The 23,797-nt window shown below is 39.8% G+C and overlaps 1 protein-coding gene across 10 annotated transcripts in view; it reads right to left on the minus strand.

Annotated features, from left to right (window-relative positions):
- ACSL1 (acyl-CoA synthetase long chain family member 1) overlaps window positions 1-23,797 on the minus strand; it is a 68,148-nt gene that overhangs the window by 9,341 nt on the left and 35,010 nt on the right. For 5 of the 10 annotated variants that reach the window (XM_074329839.2, XM_074329842.2, XM_074329840.2 and 2 more), the window contains exons 4-15: window positions 21,947-22,011; window positions 18,936-19,037; window positions 16,539-16,638; window positions 16,145-16,323; window positions 12,891-12,923; window positions 12,704-12,755; window positions 12,116-12,189; window positions 9,704-9,781; window positions 7,885-8,019; window positions 2,594-2,728; window positions 1,837-1,932; window positions 1,076-1,148 (exon numbers count right to left, since the gene is read on the minus strand). In XM_074329839.2, coding sequence (XP_074185940.1) covers window positions 1,076-1,148; window positions 1,837-1,932; window positions 2,594-2,728; window positions 7,885-8,019; window positions 9,704-9,781; window positions 12,116-12,189; window positions 12,704-12,755; window positions 12,891-12,923; window positions 16,145-16,323; window positions 16,539-16,638; window positions 18,936-19,037; window positions 21,947-22,011 — 1,122 coding nt within the window. Of the gene's footprint in view, window positions 1-1,075; window positions 1,149-1,836; window positions 1,933-2,593; window positions 2,729-7,884; window positions 8,020-9,554; window positions 9,633-9,703; window positions 9,782-12,115; window positions 12,190-12,703; window positions 12,756-12,890; window positions 12,924-16,144; window positions 16,324-16,538; window positions 16,639-18,935; window positions 19,038-21,946; window positions 22,012-23,797 lie in introns of all 10 variants that reach the window. The other 5 variants (XM_074329837.2, XM_019736129.3, XM_074329835.2 and 2 more) reach the window with 2 other exon arrangements.

Consider the following 23,797-nt stretch of genomic DNA (forward strand, 5'->3'; position numbering starts at 1 on the left):
GGGACTGTAATATCCTTTGGTCAAATTATTTTTTTTTTTATAACAAATAAGCCTGCTCAGAATAAGAGCAGCTGGTATAAACTTCTGGTTTCTGCAATTAGAGCCAGTCTACCCCCTGGCAAATTAATTTAGAGAGTTTATTCCTAGAATAGAGACAAAAATATGCAAAGGTCTCCTAGGGACCTAGAGATCCATATTCCAAATTCTCTCGCTGGAAAGGAATCAGAGGTTAAACATTAAACCCCATGGAAAAGGTTCCTAGACTGTTAGTATCAATCCCAGAAGAATTCCGCTATGGATCGTGCTAGGTACTTGAGTCTGTGTTACTAGATGATGCTCTTATTTATAATACACCAAATAAATCAAGGAACTGACATATCACAGAGAAGACTACACCACCAGTGTGGTACAGGGAATGCACAGAAGTTTTACAGTCAGACCTGGGTGACAACCCTGGCTCCAAAGCATAATGCTGTGTCAATTCTTATATATTATTTACATGCTTCTCCACCAACAATCAATCATTTCCTCTCAAAGGTAATAGGACTTATCTCAGGGATGTTGATGAGATGAAACGTATGTAATGTACATCTCAAGCCCCTCACGCAGAGCGTCATCCATGACAGATGCTCCACCAATTATTTTTGTGTTTGTCTCTGCTTTTGGGGAAAATGACCTGTGTTTATAGCTCTCTCTAGTTTCAACACCCAGCACAGCACACAGTACAAATTTAGTTAAAATTTACCAGCAAAGCATTAGTCCCCAGTCAATTACTGGAAAGCTCTGCTGAGCCAAACATTCCGAACCTGGTGTAAAGGGCATCGTTTCTCAGCTGTCACCTTCACAATATGGGCACATCTCTATTGCCACCTAGCTTTACAGTCAGAGCCTCAAAATCACATCCCACTCTGCCACAGGAGACATTTTCTGTGTGACTCCCTGATTTACAAGACTGTGTGCCCAAGGCCTAATCATTTGAGACATAGCACTTAAGTTGGTGAATGAACCAATTAATGATTAACTCAATTCCAATTCGAATAACAGGATCCCACAAGGATTGTCCCACCCAATGTACCTGCTGTCCAGTCTCCAGGCAAAGTCAGGGAGCAGCCGGCTGTACACTCGGTCTGTCCGTAGCCTTCATAAAACTGGGTCACCAAGAGACAAAACGTTACTAAAGAAGGGACAGTCATACCTGTGCTGGAGGTGCACAAGTGATTAAGTTCCTCTAACTCCTGAGTAATGGCTGACTGTGGTAAAAACCTCTTTTCAGATTTTCTGTTTGGTAAACTCATTCAGTACTACAGCACCCAAACACATTCACCCTCACAACAAACATCAGCCACCATCCATGTCGGTTTTCTACTTAACTTCCTGCGCACGAGCAAGGGAGAACAGCGAAATTGCACAATGGCCCCACTGCACATGACCCCACTGGGGAATGTACTTGCTGTGCCAGCTCCTGGCTCTACCCACAACATGTCCTGTGTCATTGAGGCTATCTCCCTTGCCCCATTTAAGACAGGTTCACTGCAAGGTTTGTCAGTCAGCCTATCACGTACAGCCCCTCCCATACCCTCATGCCTGACTCTAAAGGCATATTCTGTGCCTTTCCCTAGAGAAAATGACACATTTGTGGTGGACACAAATGCATCTTCCTTTACATAGGGTTAAAGATATATATATATATATATTCTTCTCCAAGCAACCTAAGAATAACATCATCTTCCAAATAAAAAAGTAAGACATACACAAGGAGAATAATAATTTTTGGAAAGAAGGCCCCGGGCAAGACAAAGCCTCTCGAGACAATCAAGTGCAGTGAAGCCAGCTCACCTGACAGCCCAGCGCCGCTCGCAGAAACGTCAGCACGGTGGCAGACACCGGCGCAGCTCCTGTGATCATCAACCTGACCTTCCCTCCCAGGCTCGACTTACAAGGCAGGAGAGGAGAGAGAATGAGGGTTAAATGGCTGGAAGTCGGTGGGCTCCTCAAAGATTCTTTCTCGGTCCCCGGGCCCTAACCCCCAGTGCCCTCAGCTCCTCTGCAGGCCACCCAGAACTCACCAGCACCTGAGAACTCACAGGCATGCCGGAGAAGGACACCTGACTAGACTTTGGTTCCATCTGAAACTATACCATTTGCTCTTAACCAGCGTGGAAAGAAGCCCACGCCTCTACCTGCAGGTATCTTAAGGAATTAGAACAAGAGTGTGATGAATTTGTGGCAACAGCCACACTTTTAGCATTTTTTTTGGACATAATATTATTCTTTATTACACATGCCTAAAAACATCACCTCAACAGGGACCCACTTGTTCCAGAAACATAAGAACAAATGGGGAATGAGAAAGTCTACAATACCCTGATTCCTTCTCCGCCTTAGACAGCTACAGTATTCTTCAGCTCCTACATGTTGTTGCATACTGAGGTTTACCTAATGGCTTTAGCCTTAACTTTTAGAAATGTACCAGAATTAACAAAAATGTATCTCTCTCTTTCTCACCTTCGTACCTCTCTAAAACAGAGCCCTCATTGATATTTTGAAACCCAAGTTAGGACATGACAAATAATAGTGTGCATCTATTTGTTACCTGTATTTTGTGGAAGATTAGTTTATCCCACAGGCTGTTGTTTCTAATGATGCCGCTGCGGAGCTCAGCTTCTTTCCTGTTGGAAGCAAAGTCCAATAGCCAGCGCTTCAGTGTGGTGTTTGCTTGTGCAAAAATCTAATGAGTCGAGACAAAAGAGGGTGTCACAATCACTAGAATGACTGGAATCAGAAAGCCAATAATAACAAGTGTTGGTGAAGATGTGGAGAGACTGGAAATGCTGGTGGGAATGTAATATGGTTAGAAAACAGACTGCAGTTCCTCAAAGCATTAAACAGTTATACGGCCCAGCAAATCAGCTCCTAGCTACCCACCCAAGAGAAATGAAAACACATGTCCACACAGAAACTTGTACATGAATGTTCACGGCAGCATTATTCGTAATAGCTAAATGCCCATCAATGGATGAATGGATAAATAAAATGTGGTCTGTCCATATAGCGGTATACTTGGCCATTAAAAGGAATGAAGTATCGGTATGTGCTACAATATGGAAGAATCTTGAAAACATGTTAACTGAAAGAAGCCAGTCACGAAAGAACACATATTGAATCATTCATTCATATCAAAGTCCAGAATACGCAAATCTATAGGTTCAGAAAGTAGATTACTTTTTGCTTAGGGATAGAGGTGGGTAGCAGCATGGAGGATGACAGTTAATGGGAAGGTAAAGGGTTTATCTTTGAGGTGATAAAAATGTTCTAAAATGGTCTGTAGTGATGGTTGCAGAACTCTGTGAATGTACTAAAAACCTCTGCACTGTACACTTTATTTATTTTCACAATGACATAATTTATTTATCCAATCTCCCATTGGTGAACATTTACATTTTTCCAATTTTTCACTGTGTGGACATTGAATAAACTCATAAATTCAGTGGGAAGCAAAGAGCAATCATGATGTCATGATTCTTCCACATTTAAACATCAAGTAATTTTAGCATTAGCATCTATGTGTATGATTTTATCAACTTCTAGCAAAGGAGAATTCTACAACTTTTGCCAAAATATGTAATTTTATTTCTAGCATGATTTCAAGAAGGACCTATTTATTGTCTTTGGCAATTTTAATTAGCACCAAAGCCAGAAAAACCAGCATCTAAAATCTGTGGCATGCCACTCTTAGCATGGGTCAGTGGAAGGTCAAGTTTAATGGTATTGCCTCTTGATTAAATGTGCAAATGACGCGGCAATGAACACCCTTGTCTATCTGTATTTACGGCCCACAATAAAAGTTTTGTTAGGGTTTTTACCTAGAAGGAGACTAGGCAATTCTTCTCTAATATGGATTTGTCAAAATGGATGAGTTCCCATTTCCCACATCCTCACCAGCATTTGGTATTATCCAACTCCTAAATTTTTGTCACTCTGATGGGTGTAAAATGGTATCTGAATGTAGTTGTTGGGTTTTTAATTTGGAAATATTTTCAAACTTACAGAAAAGTTGGAAAAAAGAGTACAAACAACTCTCATATACCCTTTAGCCAGATTCATCAATTGTTAACATTTAGCCTCATTAGATTTATCATTCTCTACCTATACGCATATGTGTATTTTTCTGAATCACTTCAGATTAAGCTGTGTGTATTATGCCCCCTCACACCTAAACATTTCAATGTGTATTTCCTAAGAATAAGAACACCTTTTATAATGATCAACTTCAGGAAAATTAACATACAATACTTTTATCTAATCTGCCAACCATAATTTTGTCCACTAATAATGTCCTTTATAGCATTTTTCTCCCCCGTCCATGATCATGTACGGCATTTGACTGTCATGAGTCTTTAGTCTCCTTTAATCTGGATTAGTTCTGCAGGCTTTCTTTGTTTTGAAGAATATAGTCCTCATGTTTTAATAAAATGTTCTTTCTTCATTATGAGTTTTAATGTAATTTAATCTATGTTTTCTGTTAAAATCTTTTCATATGTGTATTGGTTATTTAAATTTCCTCTTCTGTGAATTAATTATGCATATTCTTTGCCCCGTTTTCGACTGAGTTGTGCTTATTGAGTTTTCTTTTTAAGATTTTTATTAAAGATATAGCTAACATACAATATTACATTAGTTTCAGGTGTACACCACAGTTATTCAACATTTATATACCTAAAGAAGTGATCGCCATGATAAGTCCAGCAACCATCTGACACTGTACCACGCTACCACAATATTATTGACTATATTCCCCACGGTGTACATTACATCCCCATGACTTATTTGTTTTATACCTGGAAATTTGGACCACTTATTCCCTTTCACTTCCCCCCACCCTTTTTTAAGTTTTCAATTACAGTTAACATTGCATATTATTTTATATTAATTTTGGGTGTACAGCACAGTAGTCATTTATATAATTTAAGAAGTGATCCCCCTGATTAGTCTGGTACCCACTTAGCACTATACATACTGGTAGTTATTATCATATCATTGACTATATTCCCTAGGCTTTACTTTACGTCCCCAAGACTATTGTGTAACTACCAATTTGTACTTCTTAATCCCTTCACCTTCATCCTGCCGCCAAACCCCCTCCCATCTATCACCCCAATAAATCTAGTACTCATCTGACACCATACGTAGTTATTACAATATTATTGACCATATTCCTTGTGCTATACCCTGCATCCCCATGATTACCATGTAACAACCAATTTGTACTTCTTAATCCTTTCCTTTTTCACTCACCCTCTCAACCTCCTTTCCATCTGGCAACCACAAAATGTTCTCTGCATCTATGAGTTTGTTTCTATTTTGTTTGTTTGTTTATTTTGTTCTAGATTCTACATGAGTATAAGTGAAATCACATTGCATCTGTCTTTTGTTGTCTGACATACTCCACTCAGCACAACACCCTATAGTTCCATCCATGATGCCACAGATGGCAAGAACTCATTCCCTTCTATGACTGAGCAATATTCCATTGTATATATGTACCACCTCCTTTTTATCCATTCTTCCATTGATGGACACCCAGGCTGCCTCCACATCTTGGCCATTGTAAACAATGCTGCAGTGAACATATGGATGTATGCATCCCCTTGGGTTTTGGGTTTCTTTGGATAAATACCAAGAAGTGGGATTACTGGTGGGGTCCCTCTTTATCTCTTGTTATAGCCTTTGTTTTAAAGTCTATTTTGTCTGGTATAAGTACTGCTACTCCAGATTTCTTTTTTTCCATTTCCATTTTCATGAAATAACTTTTTCCATCCCTTTACTTTCAGTCTGTGTGTCTTTCAATCTGAAGTGAATCTTTTGAAGGCAGCATACATAAGGATATTGTTTTCTTATCCATTCAGCCACCCTATGTTTTTTATCAGAGCATTTAATCCATGTATATTGAAAGTAATTGCGTATAAATATATAGTTATTGCTATTTTATTATTCATATTTTTTGTCCTTTTTTTCATCTTAAAGTAGTTCCTCTAACATTCCTTGTAATACTGGCTTGGTGGTGATGAACTTCTTTAGCTTTTTCTTGTCTGGGAAGTTCTTTAAATGATAGACTTGCTGGGTAGAGTAGTCTTGGTTGTAGGTTCTTGCTTTTCATCACATTGAATATTTCCTGCCTATTCCTTCTGGCCTGCAAAGTTTCTCTTGAGAAATCAGATGACAATCTTTTGGGAGCTCCCTTATAAGTTACTAGTTGCCTTTCTCTTGCTGCTTTTAGGATTCTTTGTATTTAATCTTTACCATTCTAATTAATGTGTCTTAGTGTGGGCCTGTTTGGGTTCATCGTGTTTGGGACTCGCTGTGCTTCCCAGGCTTGTAGGTATGTCTATTTCCTTAGCCAAATTAGGAAAGTTTTCAGTCATTATTTCTTCAAATAGGTCTCAATCCCTTGCTTTCTCTCTTCTCCTTCTAGTACTCCTATGATGCGAATGTTTTTATACTTGATGTTGTCCTAGACGTCTCTTAAACTATCCTATTTTTTTTAAAAAATTCTTTTTTCCTTTTGCTGTTCTGTTTGGGTGTTTTCTGCTACCATGTCTTCCAAATCGCTGATTTGATCCTCTGCTTTGTCTAGTCTGCTGGTGATTCCTTCTAGTGCATTCTTCATTTCAGTTACTGTATTCTCTACTTCTGACTGGTTCCTTTTTATGGTTTTTAATGTCCTTTTTTATGCTTGTTATCTCTCTGTTGAAGTTCTCACTAAGTTCCTTGAGCATCCTTATAACCATTGTTTTGAACTCTGTATCTGGTTGATTGCTTGCCTCCATTTTGTTTTGTTCTTTTCCTGGAGTTTTCTCCTGTTCTTTCATTTGGGATGCATTTCTTTGTTTCCTCACTTTGGTTGCTTCTCTGTTTCTATGTATTAGGTATTTTGGCTATGTAACTAGTCTTGGCCTGGTGGCCTTTTGTAGTAGGTACCCTGTGGGGCCCTGGCACAGTCTCCCTGGTCATCTGTTCTGGGTACTACAGGAGTGTCCCTTGTGTTGGTTGTGTGTTCCCTCCTGTTATAGTTGAGCTTTGATTGCTATTGGTACATTAGTGGGTGGGATTGACTCTCAGGCTGACTAGCTGTGGTTTTGGTGACATCCACAAACAGCTTTTGGACTATTTGCATTGTACACTTAAAATGGGTGAATTGCATGGAATATGAATTATATCTTAATAGAGCTATTTAACAAGAACCATAAAAAAATGAGTAGGTTCTTATAGATGACAGAAGCTATGCCTCAAAATAAAGAGTATGAAAATCTCCCAGTCCAAATTCATTTTGGAGACTGTTCATGCCACATGCTGATCTTGCCCTGGCTGTGTCTTCCATGCTACAATGGCTCACACAGAAGGGCTGGCCTCTCTCGGTCCCTGGTTTGGCTTAGTCTCTTCTCTCAAAGTGGCTAAGCATGTAATATTTTACATGTGCATGGAGCTTTACAATTTATAAAACCATTTCATAGTTATTATTTTCATGTGATACAATTAGCAACTTTATGAGATAGACAGCAGGGAGAGGAGGTAACAGTCCATTGTATAGATGAGAAAACAGAGGGTCAAAGAGTTTATTGTATAAATAAAATGACCTCCCATCTTATACCTGCATTGTGCTTTCCAGTTTACAAGTGTGTTCACCTGTGTTTTCTTTTATAATTCTTAAAAACATCTCTGTGAGCTCAACGTATTCTAGTTTTACAGATGAGTAAACTGCAGTTCTGTGAGACTAAGAGGATTGTCCATGGTCACACAGAAGGTACCTGGCTGAACCTAATTCAAACCTGAGTCTTGGACTCAAGGCCAAGTGCTCTGTCTCCCAACTCTGCACTTGAAACTTACTCGGTCAAACATCCGGTTCAGCAGTCTCGGCACCACAGGAAAGATAGTGGGCTGAAGTACCTTGAGGTCATCCATAAGCAGCCTGATATCTCCTTGGAAAAATCCTATTTTAGCTCCGTGACACAGCATCACACACTAGAGATAAACAGAAATAACCAATATTTTATCACTGCCACAGGGATTACACAACACACACACAGACACATAACGCTTCAGTTTCAGCATTTAGGAAATCTTAAAGTTCCTATTTCCAGAAATGTTAGAGTTCCTAAATGTAGGGAGCTTTTAAAAAAAAAGTTCTGTATTCTTCAGTCGCTGTAAAACATAGACATGTGGTATTTCTCCTGATCATCCTGAAGATGAAAGATCTAGCAAGAAACCAGGGTATATTGGTTTTAATGATGATAATAGAGGTTCTGCTATTTTAGCTTCATGATAAATAATCTGTTGACTGAATGACATGGTATTATATAATCAAAACATTTTTAGTCTTCCACAAACTTTAGGTTTAATTTATTCTCAAAATAAAAACTTAGCTACTTGCTTACAGTCCAGGCTTATTAAAGTCTCATTTCATTTGAATCTAAAAATTTCTAAAAAGCCACTGCATATGTTGCTGTTGAGACACTAGGACATCTAATGGCCAGCGTGGCCTGTCATTTAGCTATAGTCTATTGCATCACATTTTTCCTGTTGGACATAAACTGTACTGGCAAGCCACATCCGCTTGGCAAATAGTTTGCCCCTTTTCAATTTTAAAAGGGAAGAGAGATTCAAAAGATGATGCAACAGAAATACAAATGTCTTCAGGTGTCAAAGCAGAAACCATGAGAAAGGCACACCATGGCTCACTGTTTAAAAGTTCAGGAGACTTTGTTCAGTGTGCCCTGCCTCGTAGGCACACTCAAAACTACAGTCAGGTCCACATGGCCCATTATCAACTCGTTTGAGATCACTCGACAAAATCACAGGATCTCCTGAAGTGTTCAAGAAGCAGAAGTAACAGATGGAAGATGGAATCTAATGATCCTTGATCCTTTAGGGGTAAGTAAATCTTATAGGGCAGCAAGCAGCCACCCAAAGGGTGGACCTACTATTAGTCACCTTTCTGTCACCAACACCTAGCACATGGCCTGGCACATGGCTGATACTCAATAAATATTTGCTAAATGAATGAATGGTGTCCACTGTTTTTCTTATAAGTATATAATCCAAAATTGTCCAAGAAGAAAAAACAGGTGGTTCTTGGCCAGTTTTTAAACTAGTCACACAGCAGTGTACAGGGAGCCCAGGTGAAGGTCAGCTAAATAAAGATCATCCTGCTTTTCAAAGGTCGCTTAAAATTTTGGTGAAAAAAATTAGTCTTAAGCCAACTTGTGCATTATGAACAAGCACAACCAAAAATAGAGAGTCTTCATGGAGCAGAAGCCTCATTAGGCTTTACAGAATGGTATTCACAAACATTCTGCTTTCACAGTTCATCTTTCTGGAGTCATATCCACTTTCATATCCTTCAAAATTTTGAGCTTCTAAACTAAAAATGAATGATTAAAGTTCAAGTATCCAGACTCAGGAAAAAAATTATGCTCTTTGAAATAATTAGCACCATTTCTAAAATGGGGCTCAGCAAAGAATTAAATAAGGGATGACAGTGTACACATCAAACTTACCATCATGATTTGCTCATACATGTGTGCAAGTGGTAAAAACGAAATGTGTGTGTCACTGGCATTCAGGGCAAGTGCTTTCTGTAAAACACAACAACTTAGCAGAACACAAACAAACAAGCAAGGAAGAAAAACAAAAATCAATGCCTTACCTCAACAACTCTCTCAAACATATGGGCAAGAGGCAAGAAAGAGATCAAAGTATCATCTGGGCAAGGATTGACAGTATTCTGTAAGCAAAGACACCAGCAAAGCAGAAAAGCGTTTAGATTTCCAGTAATTTCCCACTTTATTTCAGAGCACATAATACCTTAACACTAAGGAGAAACAGCTTTTGCTTACGATCTGTACTTTTTCCTCACCAAAGAAGGAAACGAAAAGCAGCACTTTAATTATTCAAATAGAGTGGAGGTCATTTCTAACAACAAAGTCAATCCACTCAGGACTTTGGTCAAAATAAGGAAAATTTTGCCCAAATGGGGATATTAAGGGATCATGTGCTCTAGCCATTTAGCATTTCAGAGTTATAGTACCCCACTGCCAAGCAACCTCATTTTGACCCAAAGTAAGAAATATAAGATCCAGTCCAACATAAGGTAGCATATTATGTTGTATAGGGAAAGGGGGAGAAAAGATAAGAGAAATTGAATTTCCAAGCTCTTTCTATTTATGGAATAAGTGGATCTTGAATATTTCAGTTTGATCAACATCTTTACCATAAGTCCCTACTTTACCCATGAAAAAAACAATTTGTTTAATGCAAGCTCTGATCTGGCACCAGCCGATTTGTTCTCCTATAAAATACTGATCATGACAGGTCTGCATCTAGATTAAGTACAAATATCTGGTTTCCATTTTATGGCTCTGAACAGGCTTTACTTATGGTCAGGAACATGAGGGTTTGCAGGGACTGTTCATGTTATTAACATAAAGAATTCTGGCCGAAACAGAAGCTGTCAACAGCAGCTGCTGCCGCACCAACTAAGAAACGAAGACACTGCCAGGTTGCCTAGGCAGTGATACATTCTCTCCTTTGCCGTGCCCGCCCTCTCCCCACAGCTGGGCCATACTTCATAATAATGTGATCACAGGTGAAAGCACCAGTCCTGAGCAAACACAGCAGCCCCAGAAGCATGTGATGTAGCCTGAACCTGCCATAATCTTAGATTAATTTTATTCAAGTGTGATCTGCATGCCAACGAGTACTTCTTTGTAGGAAATTGTTACATAATGAGAATCAGACTCAGTTGTATCTATACTTTTCAACTTTCTGATTTGGTGCACTAGCATGATTAGAAGTTTAACCAATTTGAGAATGCCCGAGAATTAATTTTAAACAAACCTTTGTAATCATTTGTCTCAATGAGCCATTAATGCATTTGAAATTTTATTTGAAGGCCAATTAGAAAATTAAAATTTCACTTTGGTAAAGTACTAAATGCGGAATTCTGTTTAGACAGTATATACCAAAAAAAGTATTTGGGATTAAGAGAGTGTAAATATAAGTGTGAGATCGGCCTTCAAAGATGCCCATTCTCCAAAATCAGCACAGAATCCCGCCACAAACAGAACCCTCCCGGAGATTGCAAAAGCAAATTATGTAAAAACTCAAAGGGCCTGAGGGAAAGGTGTTATATTGTTCAATAGTAACTTTCTAAAAGGCAAATTTGAAATATACCCTTAGTGTGATAGACTGCATTGTGTTCCCCACCCCCACTCATATGCTGAAGCCCTAACCCAACGTGAATGTATTTGGAGATAGGGCCTTTGGGGAGGTAATTAAGGTTAAATGAGGTCATAAGGGTTGGGTTCTGACCCAGTTGGGCGGGTATCCTTGTAACAAGAGGAAGATATACCAAGGACATCGCTGGTTCTCGTTGTGCACACAGAGCAAAGGCCATGTGAGGCACAGTGAGAAGGTGGCTGCCCACAAGCCAGGAAGAGAGCCCTCACTAGAAACCAAATTTGTCGGCACCTTGATCATGGAATTCTAGCCCCCAGAACTCTGAAAAAAATAAATGTTTAGTGTTTAAGCCACTCAGTCTGTGCTATTTTGTTATGGCAGCCCAAGCAGACTAAGACACTTGGATAGCAAACTTTAAGATTATAGGAAATCAACTCAAATTCAAGGCTTTAATCCTTCTCATAAAATGGAAGTCAAATTGACCACAGTAAATAATAATCCAAAAATTTTCAGCATCATTTAACATTTCATTGTCAACTTAAAGAAATTATTTTTACTACACTGGAATAGTAGATAAAAAGCACAAAAGAGTCATTTCTCCCTTGGCCTTTCCTGGAAACATTTATAGGGCAGCCGCCAAATAAAGTTTTACTATGTAAAAGTTGTAATAAATGCTGTCAATTCACTTAATGGTCACAAACAGAAGTTGGAGATTAGGTCCACAATGAAAACTATTTGAACAAACCACATTCAAGTTTCAGAGAGTTTTCCAAATACAGTATGGACTTGACATGGTGGGGGTGCCTTTACCACGCTCATTCTTGAGGCCTAACACCAACCAATGAATATGAAGAAAGACGACAATATGCCAAAAGCTTACCTCTGTCATTTTCACAAAAGCTGAACAATCACTCACTACATTTCGATGAGTGATCAATGCTCCTTTGGGGTTGCCTGAGGAACACATATGAGCACAATAATGTTACAGGACAGAAACTCCATCCAAGAATGACAGAAATTAAGGAAGCCCAGGGACCCTACATAGTTAGGGCGTCAAATGCCTCTAGTATTAGGTACACCCAGGAAAGCCAAATGTTGAATAACATTAATTTCCTGAGCAATCTACAATTCTTTAAATGAAACATCATCTTAAACAATTTTTAATAATATGGACAAGTTTTAGAGGGTGTGTAGAAATAAGAGAAGAAAAACCAGGAATTTTTATATTTCTGTAAATCACTGATACAGTCTGTCTCAGGAAGATGGATGAAATATCACCTTCAATAAATGTTTGAGGAAATACATGTCACTCTCAGATTCTAAGAATGTCTTATAGAGTAACAAGAAGATAGTGCTTAATCAATTCCATCTCTTCTATGTTCTGTCCATTTATAAGTCATCCTAAAAAGGGGACAGGGAGTATATACTTCCAGATACCACTTAGAAGCAATTCCATTGCAAAGCTTACCTGTAGTTCCACTTGTGAAACAAATTACTGCAAGATCTTCAGGTGCTGGAGGCTATAGCACATTTAAAAAGGAGGCATAAATTAGAATAGAAAAGTGTAAGCTATAAGCTAACACTCAAAATTTCTACTAGTCTCCGAGATGACTAGCTATTGGAAACTACGTAGAGGGCTGCGGCAGGATGCTTACCTTGGGTTTTCGTCTGTTGGCTCTTCCCAGGTCCTTATAGGAGGGGGAAGAAAAAAAAACTTAAATGGAGATATTTTCTAAATGTAAATAATAAGGTCACATCAAGTCACTTTAAGCTGACTTTACTGAGGGATTCACTAAAAGCTGGCTCAAAGACAGCATATATTTCCAATTAAATGAACTATGGCAACTTAACCCAAACCAAAAAATTCATCCTTGGCTCTAAGAAGCTGTTTTCTAGTTGTCTACTCTTGAATACAAAACTATATAAATGGTATTGGGACTGGCCTTTGCAACAGGATTTATTTAAAAGACAGGAATCAAAGTCTTTTACGATGTATGTCTTGTCCCCACTCCCACTTCCTGTTATGGCCTTTAACAAAGCCCAGCTCTTAACCATCATCAGACACCTGCAGATGCTCAGATCCCTCCCCAAATGAGAGCCCAACATATGTGATCACCTCATTCTGCATAACTAACATCTTCAGTCTGGAAAGAAGGATCAGTCGGCCAGATTTAAATGCTAGCAGTTTTAGAGGCTCAAATATCTGTACTCCCCACATGGAGCAGCAAATTATAAAACAGGCCACAATAGAAGATCTAAGGCCACTTTTGAATGGATGTGAAAGTTAAGAATGACAGATTCATTTCTGAGGTGCAGCCTTTCCCAGCAGCTGGCTCCCACATACTACCAAGGATTCATTCCGATCTTGTTCAGTTTTACTACATGAAGGTAGTCTCCGTGACTGCTTTGATACCTATTAATTTTTAAATGACCTATTGACAATTCTTTTCCTATTAAAATTGAACAGTTTGAGTGAGCAATGGACTGAGCAAGCCTAGAATTAAATGGAAGTTAGATGGATGTGCTCAGGGCTCAGTGAACTTCTGCCCAGCATATAATTTTAAACAGTTTTTAATCTTAATCACATTTTAAATTATATCTATAAAAAGACCACTGGTTGAAAAAAGGAACACTGATGCCCACACTGAAGTCGACTAAGAGCTAGAGCAATGAGAGCTCCACCAATTTTTTTTTCAAAATCTTTATCAGATCTAAATTCCCACTCATCTATTCGAAATTCTTACATCTATCTCAAAATTCTTGAGATCTTGAATTCTTCCAAAATTGAAATAAAATAAAGCAATAGTGATAAGCAATTTAGCTTTCAATTTATTGGGAACAACATTATCCAAACTACTGCACTATTTGCCAAGAAAGTTTCTCTGCCTGAAATCTGTCTTAAGTCATCATTCAGGAAAAGCCCAGGAATCATAAAAAATAAATAAGTCACCATCTATAGGTTCCAAGTGCCAAAAAAAAAAAAAAAAAAAAGAAGAACCATAAACAGAAGAAAACCTGAATTCTAGTTAATGATTAGCATGCTGCAATATTTGAGGGTGATAAAATATGCACCCTACTGAAAATGCATTAAATAAAAAGATAGACTGATGAATGAATAGAGGGATAGAATGATGGATCGATATGTGATAAATCAAATATATTAAAATGTTAGTTGTAGCCTCTTGGTGGCTATATGGCAGTGTACTATACAACTCTTTCAACTTGTTTGCATGTTTGAAAATTTTCATAATAAAATATTGAAAAAAAAGTAAAAATTCCAAATACCAGTTTCTATTTTTGATCCTGTATAAACTATACAGTAATATAAACTTGATCACATGATCAACCATAAAGCTAATTTTAAATAAGTTTGCATAGTGACAGATGATTACCATAATTAGTGGTATACCTCACACTGTAAGGTATAAAAATGTTGAACCACTTTATTGTATACCTGAAACTAATAGAATACTGCACACTAACTATACCTAAAAAAGAGTTCAGACAACAACAGTGAAATCAACAGAGATGTGAGGGGTCAACTGGAAATATATTTAACAATTTTTACAAGAAACATAGGTTGTTTTTTTTCTTTACAAGGCCAAACAATTTGTTTCTTAAAACTTAATCTTTTGCTTACAAAAATTTAAAAACAAAATATGAACCATATTACATAGGTAAGTATAAAATAATGTCTTATAAATAAAGATTTTAATGTAAACTTTATATTATAATCTTCAGTCACTCATCTAAACTTTTTAATCTTAAAATTACTTCTTTATCACATAGCAGTCAAAAACGACAAAAAAATTCCTGTGTGTGTGTTTGTGTTGGGGGGTTGGTAATCAGGGAGAAGAGGAAAGATAAGGGAAAAAGAACTTAAATTATGGTGAAAGAGGATTACAAGTAAAAAATAAAATTGAGGAAATACTAGGTAAAAAAGATAGTTAAAAACCCAGTTTAACAATACAGCACAGCCATTAGCTCTTATGGATCCATGTTCTGTGCTACCGTGCGCGCACGAGGAAGAAGGCTCTGTCAGAACATACGACAATATCCCTCTGACTACTCTAAGTTCCCAGGAAAGGTTATATGGATCCTTCTTTGTAGCCTCAAATTCTTTATAGAAGGAGAACTATAAATACATTTAAAAACCCTATTTATAACAGTTCCAGGAGAAAATTTATAAACATTTTCATAAAGAGAATGACTTGCTCTATCGAGCCTATTACTTCCTGTGGTGTGTACATAACAAGACCCTCCTCCTGCCAACTCCTTTGAATTCTAACCTAAGGCCAACAGGGAAAGTCAGCTTTTTCCACGAGCTGATGTCAAACAACCAATTTAAATATGGGCCACACTCATTTTCCTAGTATGATTAATTTTAAAGTTGTGATGAATGTGAATCTGAAGAAATTTAATATGAAAATAAACCAAGTCAAACATCTGTGCTGGAAATTCACCAGGACTACAAAAGCAACCTGGAAAAACGACTAAGAGGGCAGGTGTCCATACCCATACCTGGCTCCGTTTAGAGACAAATCAGTAAGTAAAAGGTATTAAATCCTAAAAAAGGACGCACAAACTTAAATCTCGTCTGCATCTGAAATTCACATTTCTGACATTTATTGGCGTGGCTTTTCAGGGCTCTAGAATAAATATGTGTGCAGCTCAATAGCTTTATGAGAAGGAGCCTGTAAGATGTGAGGCATTAACTCTGGGCATGCAAGTAGGATTCTTTCCATCAGTGAGGCAGCAGTTTCTGCTTTCTCTCTCTCATGGGCTGCGAGACAACAGGCCAGAGGTGGGACTGAATACCAGTGTGACAGAAGGTCACACTGACTACCACGTTTGAGCTAAAGTGACCTCGGGGAAACCCTCCAGAAGTGGGCGGGGCAGAGGGACTCACCTCCATCGCCTTCATGCTGAGGATTTCCACCCCACACTTCTTGCCTCGTTCCAACAGGTCACTGCCATAGGAGTCCATGACAACGATGATTTTAAGGCCTGGTGTTAACTTATTTTCTACACCGTCTAATAACATATTGGCTTTCTCGATCTTGTCAACAAAAACCAGAGAGAGTTCAGCTGGAAATGAAGAGATACAAGTAAGGAATAAGCTCTGGGATATTAAGAGCTTGACTGTATAATATCTGACACCAGGTTATTTTAAACATTACATTAAAAACAAAGGGAGATGCACATTTAAATATAAAATCCCTATCAAATCAAATATAAGCAAATGTAAAGTCACCATATCTAATGGATAAAGAGGCCATTTCCACCCAAAGCACACAACATACCTTTGTTGACTATGTAGGTGATTGCTTCAGCTCCAAGGGTGTCATAAAGGGGAACGACCACCATTGAATAAGCAAAGCATCCCTGTTCAATGATCACCCACTAAACAAACAGGAAAGGTTGGGGAGAAAAAGGGATGTCATCATGGAATCAGTACAAGGAGACCAACACTCTAGATCTAAAGTGGAAACAGTAGGTGTAGCAAAATAAACATTTGCACATCTAGGGCTATATGCCAGGCACTGTGAGGGATTCATGAGGAGAACAAAACACTTGTCCTCTTCTTAAAAGGGAAGTGCAATTGCCCTGAACAACTGAGGCGAATATGAAAAGATAATTAACAATACAAGAGAGTGACTGACTCAAGCCCCATGGCCACCTTTGTAGGGGAGGGAACTGACTCAAAGCCAGATGGCCAACCTCTGTGGGGGAGGGAACTGAGCTTGCCCTTTACAAGAGCAGCACAATTTGAAGAGACAGAGAGAAAGGCAAGGACCCCAACAGCAGGGCTGCAGGAGCAGAAACAGGGAGGCCGTCAGTGAGCCCTGGACTGGCATGGATGTCCTGGCAGGGAGTGGAGAGCAGCAAGGCTAGGAACAAGCCTCCGGCTCTGAAGGAGTCTCTGGTCCCCAGGCAGTGCAAAGCCCCTGAGGGCGTCTAAGCCAAACGGGACCTTGGGGTCTGAGGAAGGTCATGCTGGCAGCCTGGACAGTAGCCTAGGAACAGGGGAAGGAGGGACACACGTGTCTAACAGGAAGCGCATTCTGGCAGAATCTCCCCAGAAAAGGGGTAAAGGAAAAGCAGTGTTGCAGTCACTGGCCTCCAAACTCAGCAGCCACATAACAGCTGATCTACCTACAAGGCAAATGTGGCAAGATCCTCAGAGGGACCCATTATCTCCAGCTGCAGTTCTGAATCTGCCAACGTCTGACACAGCACAGATAAAGGCATAGCTGCCGTGGGAAGGGAGTACAACCCAGTCAACAGTTTTTTTCTCCCTCCCCCTTCTCCCTCAAAACCAATTTCAAGCCACCAGCCAGGAGGTAAGGCCCAAGCTCCTTAGGAGGATACATGTGGCACACAGGGTCCTCTCTTCCCCACCCCTGATGCTGCCACTCCAAGCTGTCCCAGGTTAAAATGCTTCATTCCCCAACACGGGCATGCTGCTTGCTGAGAGCGGAATATTCCCTTGGCTTCTCCTCTCACGTCCATCAAGATTCCACTCAGCTGCCACCTCCAGGAAGTCCTCTTTGCCTGAGCTCCCATAATTCTCTTGCCCTCTGGTCCACACTTAGCATGTTACGGGGAAAGCATCAGCTTACGAGGCTGTCTTTCTTTATGCAGTACCTCATGAAGAGGATCCAAGTCACTGTTGTACTTTGGTGCCTTGCACAGTGCCTGGCGTATAGTAGGTGCTCAATAAACATGTGTTGAACTAACTGATAAATATAGGAAGGAAACTCCTCCTTGAAGGAAGGAATGTGTGTTCTAATTATAGATTCATTATAAAATTCTACCAACACAAAAATTCTGTGTGTGTTCCTTTGAATGGGTTTCACCTCAACTGAAAGAAACTAAATTCTATGAGCCTAGTCATGGTCCAGCTGTGGAAAATGCTGCTTTTCCCATACCAGGACATGAAACTCTAAGGAACTATTCTAATTTATAAAACAGTCAGTAGCACAGGGATTGAGCCAACGTGTCTTTTGGACATAAGTAGGATTAAAAATTTCTTCAAGCCCGGGGCTTGAACTTTTCCAAGCCAGCTATGCCATGAATTTATTCACTAGTACTATAATCGATACCTCCAAAAGAGTGTCTCGTTTAAATTTACTTTAATACCATGGGTTACAGCAGTACCATGCCTGGGCCTAGAGAGCTAAAGTACAGCCTGCACGTCTAAATTTAGTCCCGTTCAAGGTGACGCACTCTGCCCACTGTCTGGGGTATTTTAAACTTTGTAACCTGATCAGAGGGAAAACTCATACCTTTCAGAAAGGAAAGATGTGAGTTTGCTATTGACAAAACTGTATCCTAGTTTCTCTGTAATTAATTAATGCTATTTTTCTACTCACAAAGGTAAAGGTCACCCTTAAATAGAAGACTTTTTTTGTTAGCTATCTGTTGTAAGGATTTTGTTTGAGGACTTGGTTTAAAAAAACAAAACCAATAATTAAAAAGAAAAAAAATGTGATTTCTCTTTTTTTCCCCCCACCTAAGGCTAAGCAGGCCCTGGTTTGGGTTTTCATGAGCAACTTTCTAAGGAGTAACATAAAGCCATGTTGTCAGCAGAAAGCAGACCACAACATTTGGTCTCCAGCAGAGACAGGTATGAATCCTAACTGGCTCTTTCTGAGAACTCCCCAAGCCATGGGCAGCCGGTGCCTCACGGTTCATACCTCAGGTCTGTTCTGAGCAAAGATGCCAATGAACTGATCTGGGGCTGTCTTGAATCCCTTCTGGATCAGTGCTGAGCCCACACACTCCGCCATTTCCGCAACCTAAAGTGGGAGGAAAACCAGGAACAGCGTCAGGCCCGACTCAAGGACAAAGCGAACTGGGTGAGAGAGGAGTCTAAGGTCTCAGGCGGGAGGCAGCTCCACACAGAGAAAAAGCACAGAAGCCAACAGGTACTCCCTCACTTACACAGTTTTGTACAACACAAGGTGTGATTCACCAGAGTTCACCCTTAAGAGAACTGATCACACAATTCCTTCTGCAAAGCAACAACTGCAGGTCGCAATGACAGTTCTATTTTACACCTCAGTTTTACAGAATCTTACAAAATTATAAAAGTAATACAGGGACATAGAATTTTTATTTATTTTTTTTGTATTTATAAAGAGCAGCAAAACAGCCAAAACTGGTCAATTGGTATAAACACAGGAACAGCAAGTTTTGGGGAGACCTTTAAAGAAAATAGGAAACAAGTTCTTATCATTAGGCTGTCCAATTCCTTTCTTAAGAAGTTATTCTTCGGAAATAATTCAACCTTAGAGGGAGGTTTTAAAAACTTTTATGTACAAAGATAGCTATTTCAAAATTATCTAAAGCCACAAAACTCAATGAGACAAAAGCCCAATGGCTGGGTGGTTAAGTACATGATGGAAACCTCTGAGAAAATGCCACCTAGCTAATAAATACTGTCATTATGAAATCCATGTCAAACTTAGAATATTTGAAACAATTTTAAGTAAAATAAATACAAAAATGCATACTATTATTACAACGAAGTAAAACTAGGTAGATTTATAAAAATTAGGCAGAATTATATATTTGCCTCTATGCCCCTTCCCCATTCCTACCCCCAATTAACTGAAAAACGCTTCGTAAATCTTAAAATTTGGAATTCTTTTCTTTCTTCTCAGTTGATGGCTTCTCAAGAGCACCTTTAATTCCCACCCACACGTGTAGGAGATAAAGCCACACCTATTCCTGCCCCAGAGCCCTGTTGGTTCTGGCACATGGTGCCATCCTTCCCTCTGCCTATGGGAGCGACAGCTGCTGGACAGGTGACAGCAAGAATAACATTAGGTGCTTATTACTTTCATACCCCATGGACTGTTTCACAACTCTTGCTCGCATTTAAGGGATGGGAACCTGTGAAATGCCTGCAGTGGTTTGCAGAACTTACTGGGATAATATGCATACATTTATATCTCTAGAAAGAGGGTCCATACTTTCTTCAAAACACCTCAAAGGGCATGCTAGCCCCCAAAAGGTCAGAATCATTGTGGTAGTGGAAAAAAAAAAATGATTTAAATGTAAAATCTGAAGTTGGTTTCAGGTAAGTCCAGGTTTTGTCTTCACCAGCCTCTGACTAAAATGTAGAATTCACAGATTAACACCTTCAGAAACCCCACTGGTTTTTCAATCTGCTTTGCAAAACCCAATCTGCAATGGCCGTGTCCTCTTTTCCAGCCGACATACAACAGAAGTGATGTGGGAATATATTACTGTGGGTAACATGACAGAAGTAATCCAGAAAGCACTGAGGATTCTGTGAGGCCCTAAGATGCAATGTTATATGTCCAATACACAAACTGCTTTTGCACCACATGTGAAAATGAGGGATCTTGAAAACTACTGTTTGGACACAATTATTTGGCTCTGGTAAGGCAAAATAAATACAGTGAAATCCCTCTAGTCACCTGGGCTACAGCTCTTCACTCCTTCTACCAGCAAGGTAGGCCATGCTGTTTTGCCTCTTGCCAGAGAGAGAGGGAGGGAGGAAGGGAGGGAGGGAGGGTGGAGGTGGGGAAAGGCCCAAGAAAGCCTTTTGCATTTCGCTGATCCTGGGGGGAGGGGGGTGGGGGGGGGAGGGAAGAAAATGCATGTTTCATTCTAGGGAGGACATAAATAAAGCGGTACTCCAGAGCTGGCTGTAGGGCTCCCAATGACAACACCTTCACATACACACCCCAGAACACACCAATGACGGAAAGCAGGCTCACACAAAGCCTGGAAGGAGGAAGCTCATTTCTATTCTCCAATGCCACAGGGTTACCTGCCCCTAGAGCAGGGAGCCACTTCCTGGACAGCTGTGCTGGAGACAAAAGGCAGCGAAGCTGACACTCCAGCTGCTCCTGCTGGTCCTCAGGCTCTACTAGGACTCAGGAGAAGCACAGGAAGTCGATTTGTTGTGATCACGATACAAAACAAAAATACACAGCAAATGTACTGGTACCTGCCATTCACAAAGTACTATTTAACCAGCTACAGCGGTGGATAGTTGGGACTGCGGAACGACAAGAGTAAAACCACCCAGATCCCAGCTTCCTCTGAATTTACAGAGAACACAGGTGTCGTCTCTGAACATCTGTGCTGCTCTCTACGGCTGCTCTGGGGCTAAATGTCACACTGGTCCCAAGTTGGTCACGACGCACTGAAGAGCCCTGCACCAGATGGCATGGACCTCACTTCTGGTCCTGGTTCTGCCACTGACCAGCGGTGACCTTGGGCAAGTCCTGTCCCGATCTGGAGTGTGTTTTCCTCGTCTACAGAATGAGAGGATTGCTCTGTATTGGGGACTACTAAATTCTTCTAGAACCTCTCATGGCAGAGACGAGAGTTATCCTGTCCCGCCACACGGTCTGGGAGGAGAGTCACCTGCCTCAAGCTCATTTCTAGAATTTTTATCTTCAAAATTATACTCTACTTCACAGTGTATATATGTATCAGCTGCAAAATAAAACGCTTTGAACCACCAGCTAAATTACTTCACTAGTTTTCCCCAAATCTTTGTGTCAGCCTTCTCCATTCAGATGCTGCATGTTGGTCCTAAAGCTCTGAGCAAGTCCTCACGTATATGCTGTGGACACCTTCCCACCCTAACATTAATTATGGTACCAAGAACTGACAGATAAGCACTACGGCTTGCATGAAGCGTCCACACAGCCAGAAAACTCACCTGGTTGTATGAAAGCCACTCGTAGGGTTGGTCTGGCTTTCGAGATCCCAAACAAGGGCCATTATCTAAAAAAAGGAAAGACAAAGAATGGTGTAACGTACACAGATATCCCAATTTGTATTCTACCTCATTCTACAAAATATCTGGTCAACTCTAGCGGTTCTCAGATTAGAAATAATAAGTTCAGATTGGAAATGTTTTCTCCCTGGGTTTTGGTCTGATTTTTTACGCATTTATTTGCTCCTATTTTGTTTCTTAAAAGCAACAGGACAGAAGGAAAATGAGAGGAGAGAAAGCAAATACAAATTTTAAGGACACTAAATTTGTGAATTCTTCTTTAACCTCCTATCAGGTTAGGAAGGAGTCAGTAGCTGAGTAGTAGAGATCTTGATATGGGTTTTCAGAAGTGTCCCTAAAAATTTCTAGAGAAGCATAAAGCATTTTAACTCAGAATGCAAAAAAGGAAATATAATTTTTAAGTGCCCAAATCCTGATGGCTAAAGGTATCAGGAATCACCTGGAATTCTGATTACCTGGATGCAATCTTGATTGCAGAGAAACAAACATGATGAAAAGATGCAAAATGAGGGAAAATAAGGGGGCAGTTGTGAAAGCAAAAGTTAAGAAATATCAGAATGTGTCCTGATTCCAATTTAGGTACCACTAATGAGAAAGAAAGACAATCCATATTAATTATTTATACTAAGTGCCACCACAGTAATATATATATATAAGCCCAAATCATTTATATTTGCAATCACGCAAGTTTCTTTCTACAGATTACTCCCATGCTAACTTCATGCTCAGTTTGTAGTTGTTGAAGGGAAAAGCTATGTCCACCTTTAAAAAAAAAGAGAAAAAAGCTGCCATGTTTAGACGATCAGAGTTGACCACACACAAGAATGTTTCCTAACCGGAAACGCGGGCTCTGGGTCATACTGAGCCTACCCAGCCCCTTCTATGGGACATCTGAAGTTGGATGTTTTGACGTCTCCCATCTGACGGGGCATCTACATTTCTGTTTTGAGACCATCACACATCTGGCTTCACCATTCTTGGTTTGAGTGTCAGCTGACGTGTTCAGATTTGGGTTGGGGACCTGGAGGATGCAGGAGGGAAAGCACAGCAGGTCCCTTCTGGGGCCCTGACAAGCTTGGGCCTATTACACAGAATTACACCCAGGAGGAGAGAAGTGGGATGTGCTTGTGCATTCGAGAATGAGTCCCGAGGATGGGGAGGACCCAGGCTGTACAAACCCCCTCTTTCACACTGACTCCTTGACCCTCTCTAAGGCCGTCCTGACGAAAACAGAAAAGTGTGCCAAGAGGGCCTGATTCTCACACCCTCTTCAATTCACAGGGCCTATAATAAAGACCAGGCTGCCAGTTAAAAAATAAGTAAGTCGTGGTAGTCAATATAGTACAGCATGGTGACTATAGTTAACGATACTGTATTGTATATTCGAAAGTTGCTAAGAGGGTAGGTCTTAAAACTTCTCATCACAAGAAAACAAAATTTGTAACTATGTGAGGTGATGGATGTTAACTAGACTCATCGTGGTGATCATTTTACAATATATACAAATATGAAATCATTATGTTGTACACCTGAAACTAATATAATGTTATACATCACTTATAGCTTAAAAAAAAAAAAAAAAAAAAAAAAAAAAAACCACAATAAACCAGGCCAAACATGACAAGTTCTAGCAGATGTTGTTTTCAGATGGAAAACATATGTTTGCTATATGAAATAATACCCTTTTATTCTTCGCCAAAAGGAATTGGTAATCTATAGGCAGAGGCCAGTCAGGCTTGCCGCCTGGTTTTGTAAATACAGTTTTCATTGGAA

The sequence above is a fragment of the Rhinolophus sinicus genome, chromosome 16, assembly GCF_057876585.1.
Source record: "Rhinolophus sinicus isolate RSI-liver-muscle chromosome 16, RSI-T2T, whole genome shotgun sequence".
NCBI classification, from domain to species: domain Eukaryota; kingdom Metazoa; phylum Chordata; class Mammalia; order Chiroptera; family Rhinolophidae; genus Rhinolophus; species Rhinolophus sinicus.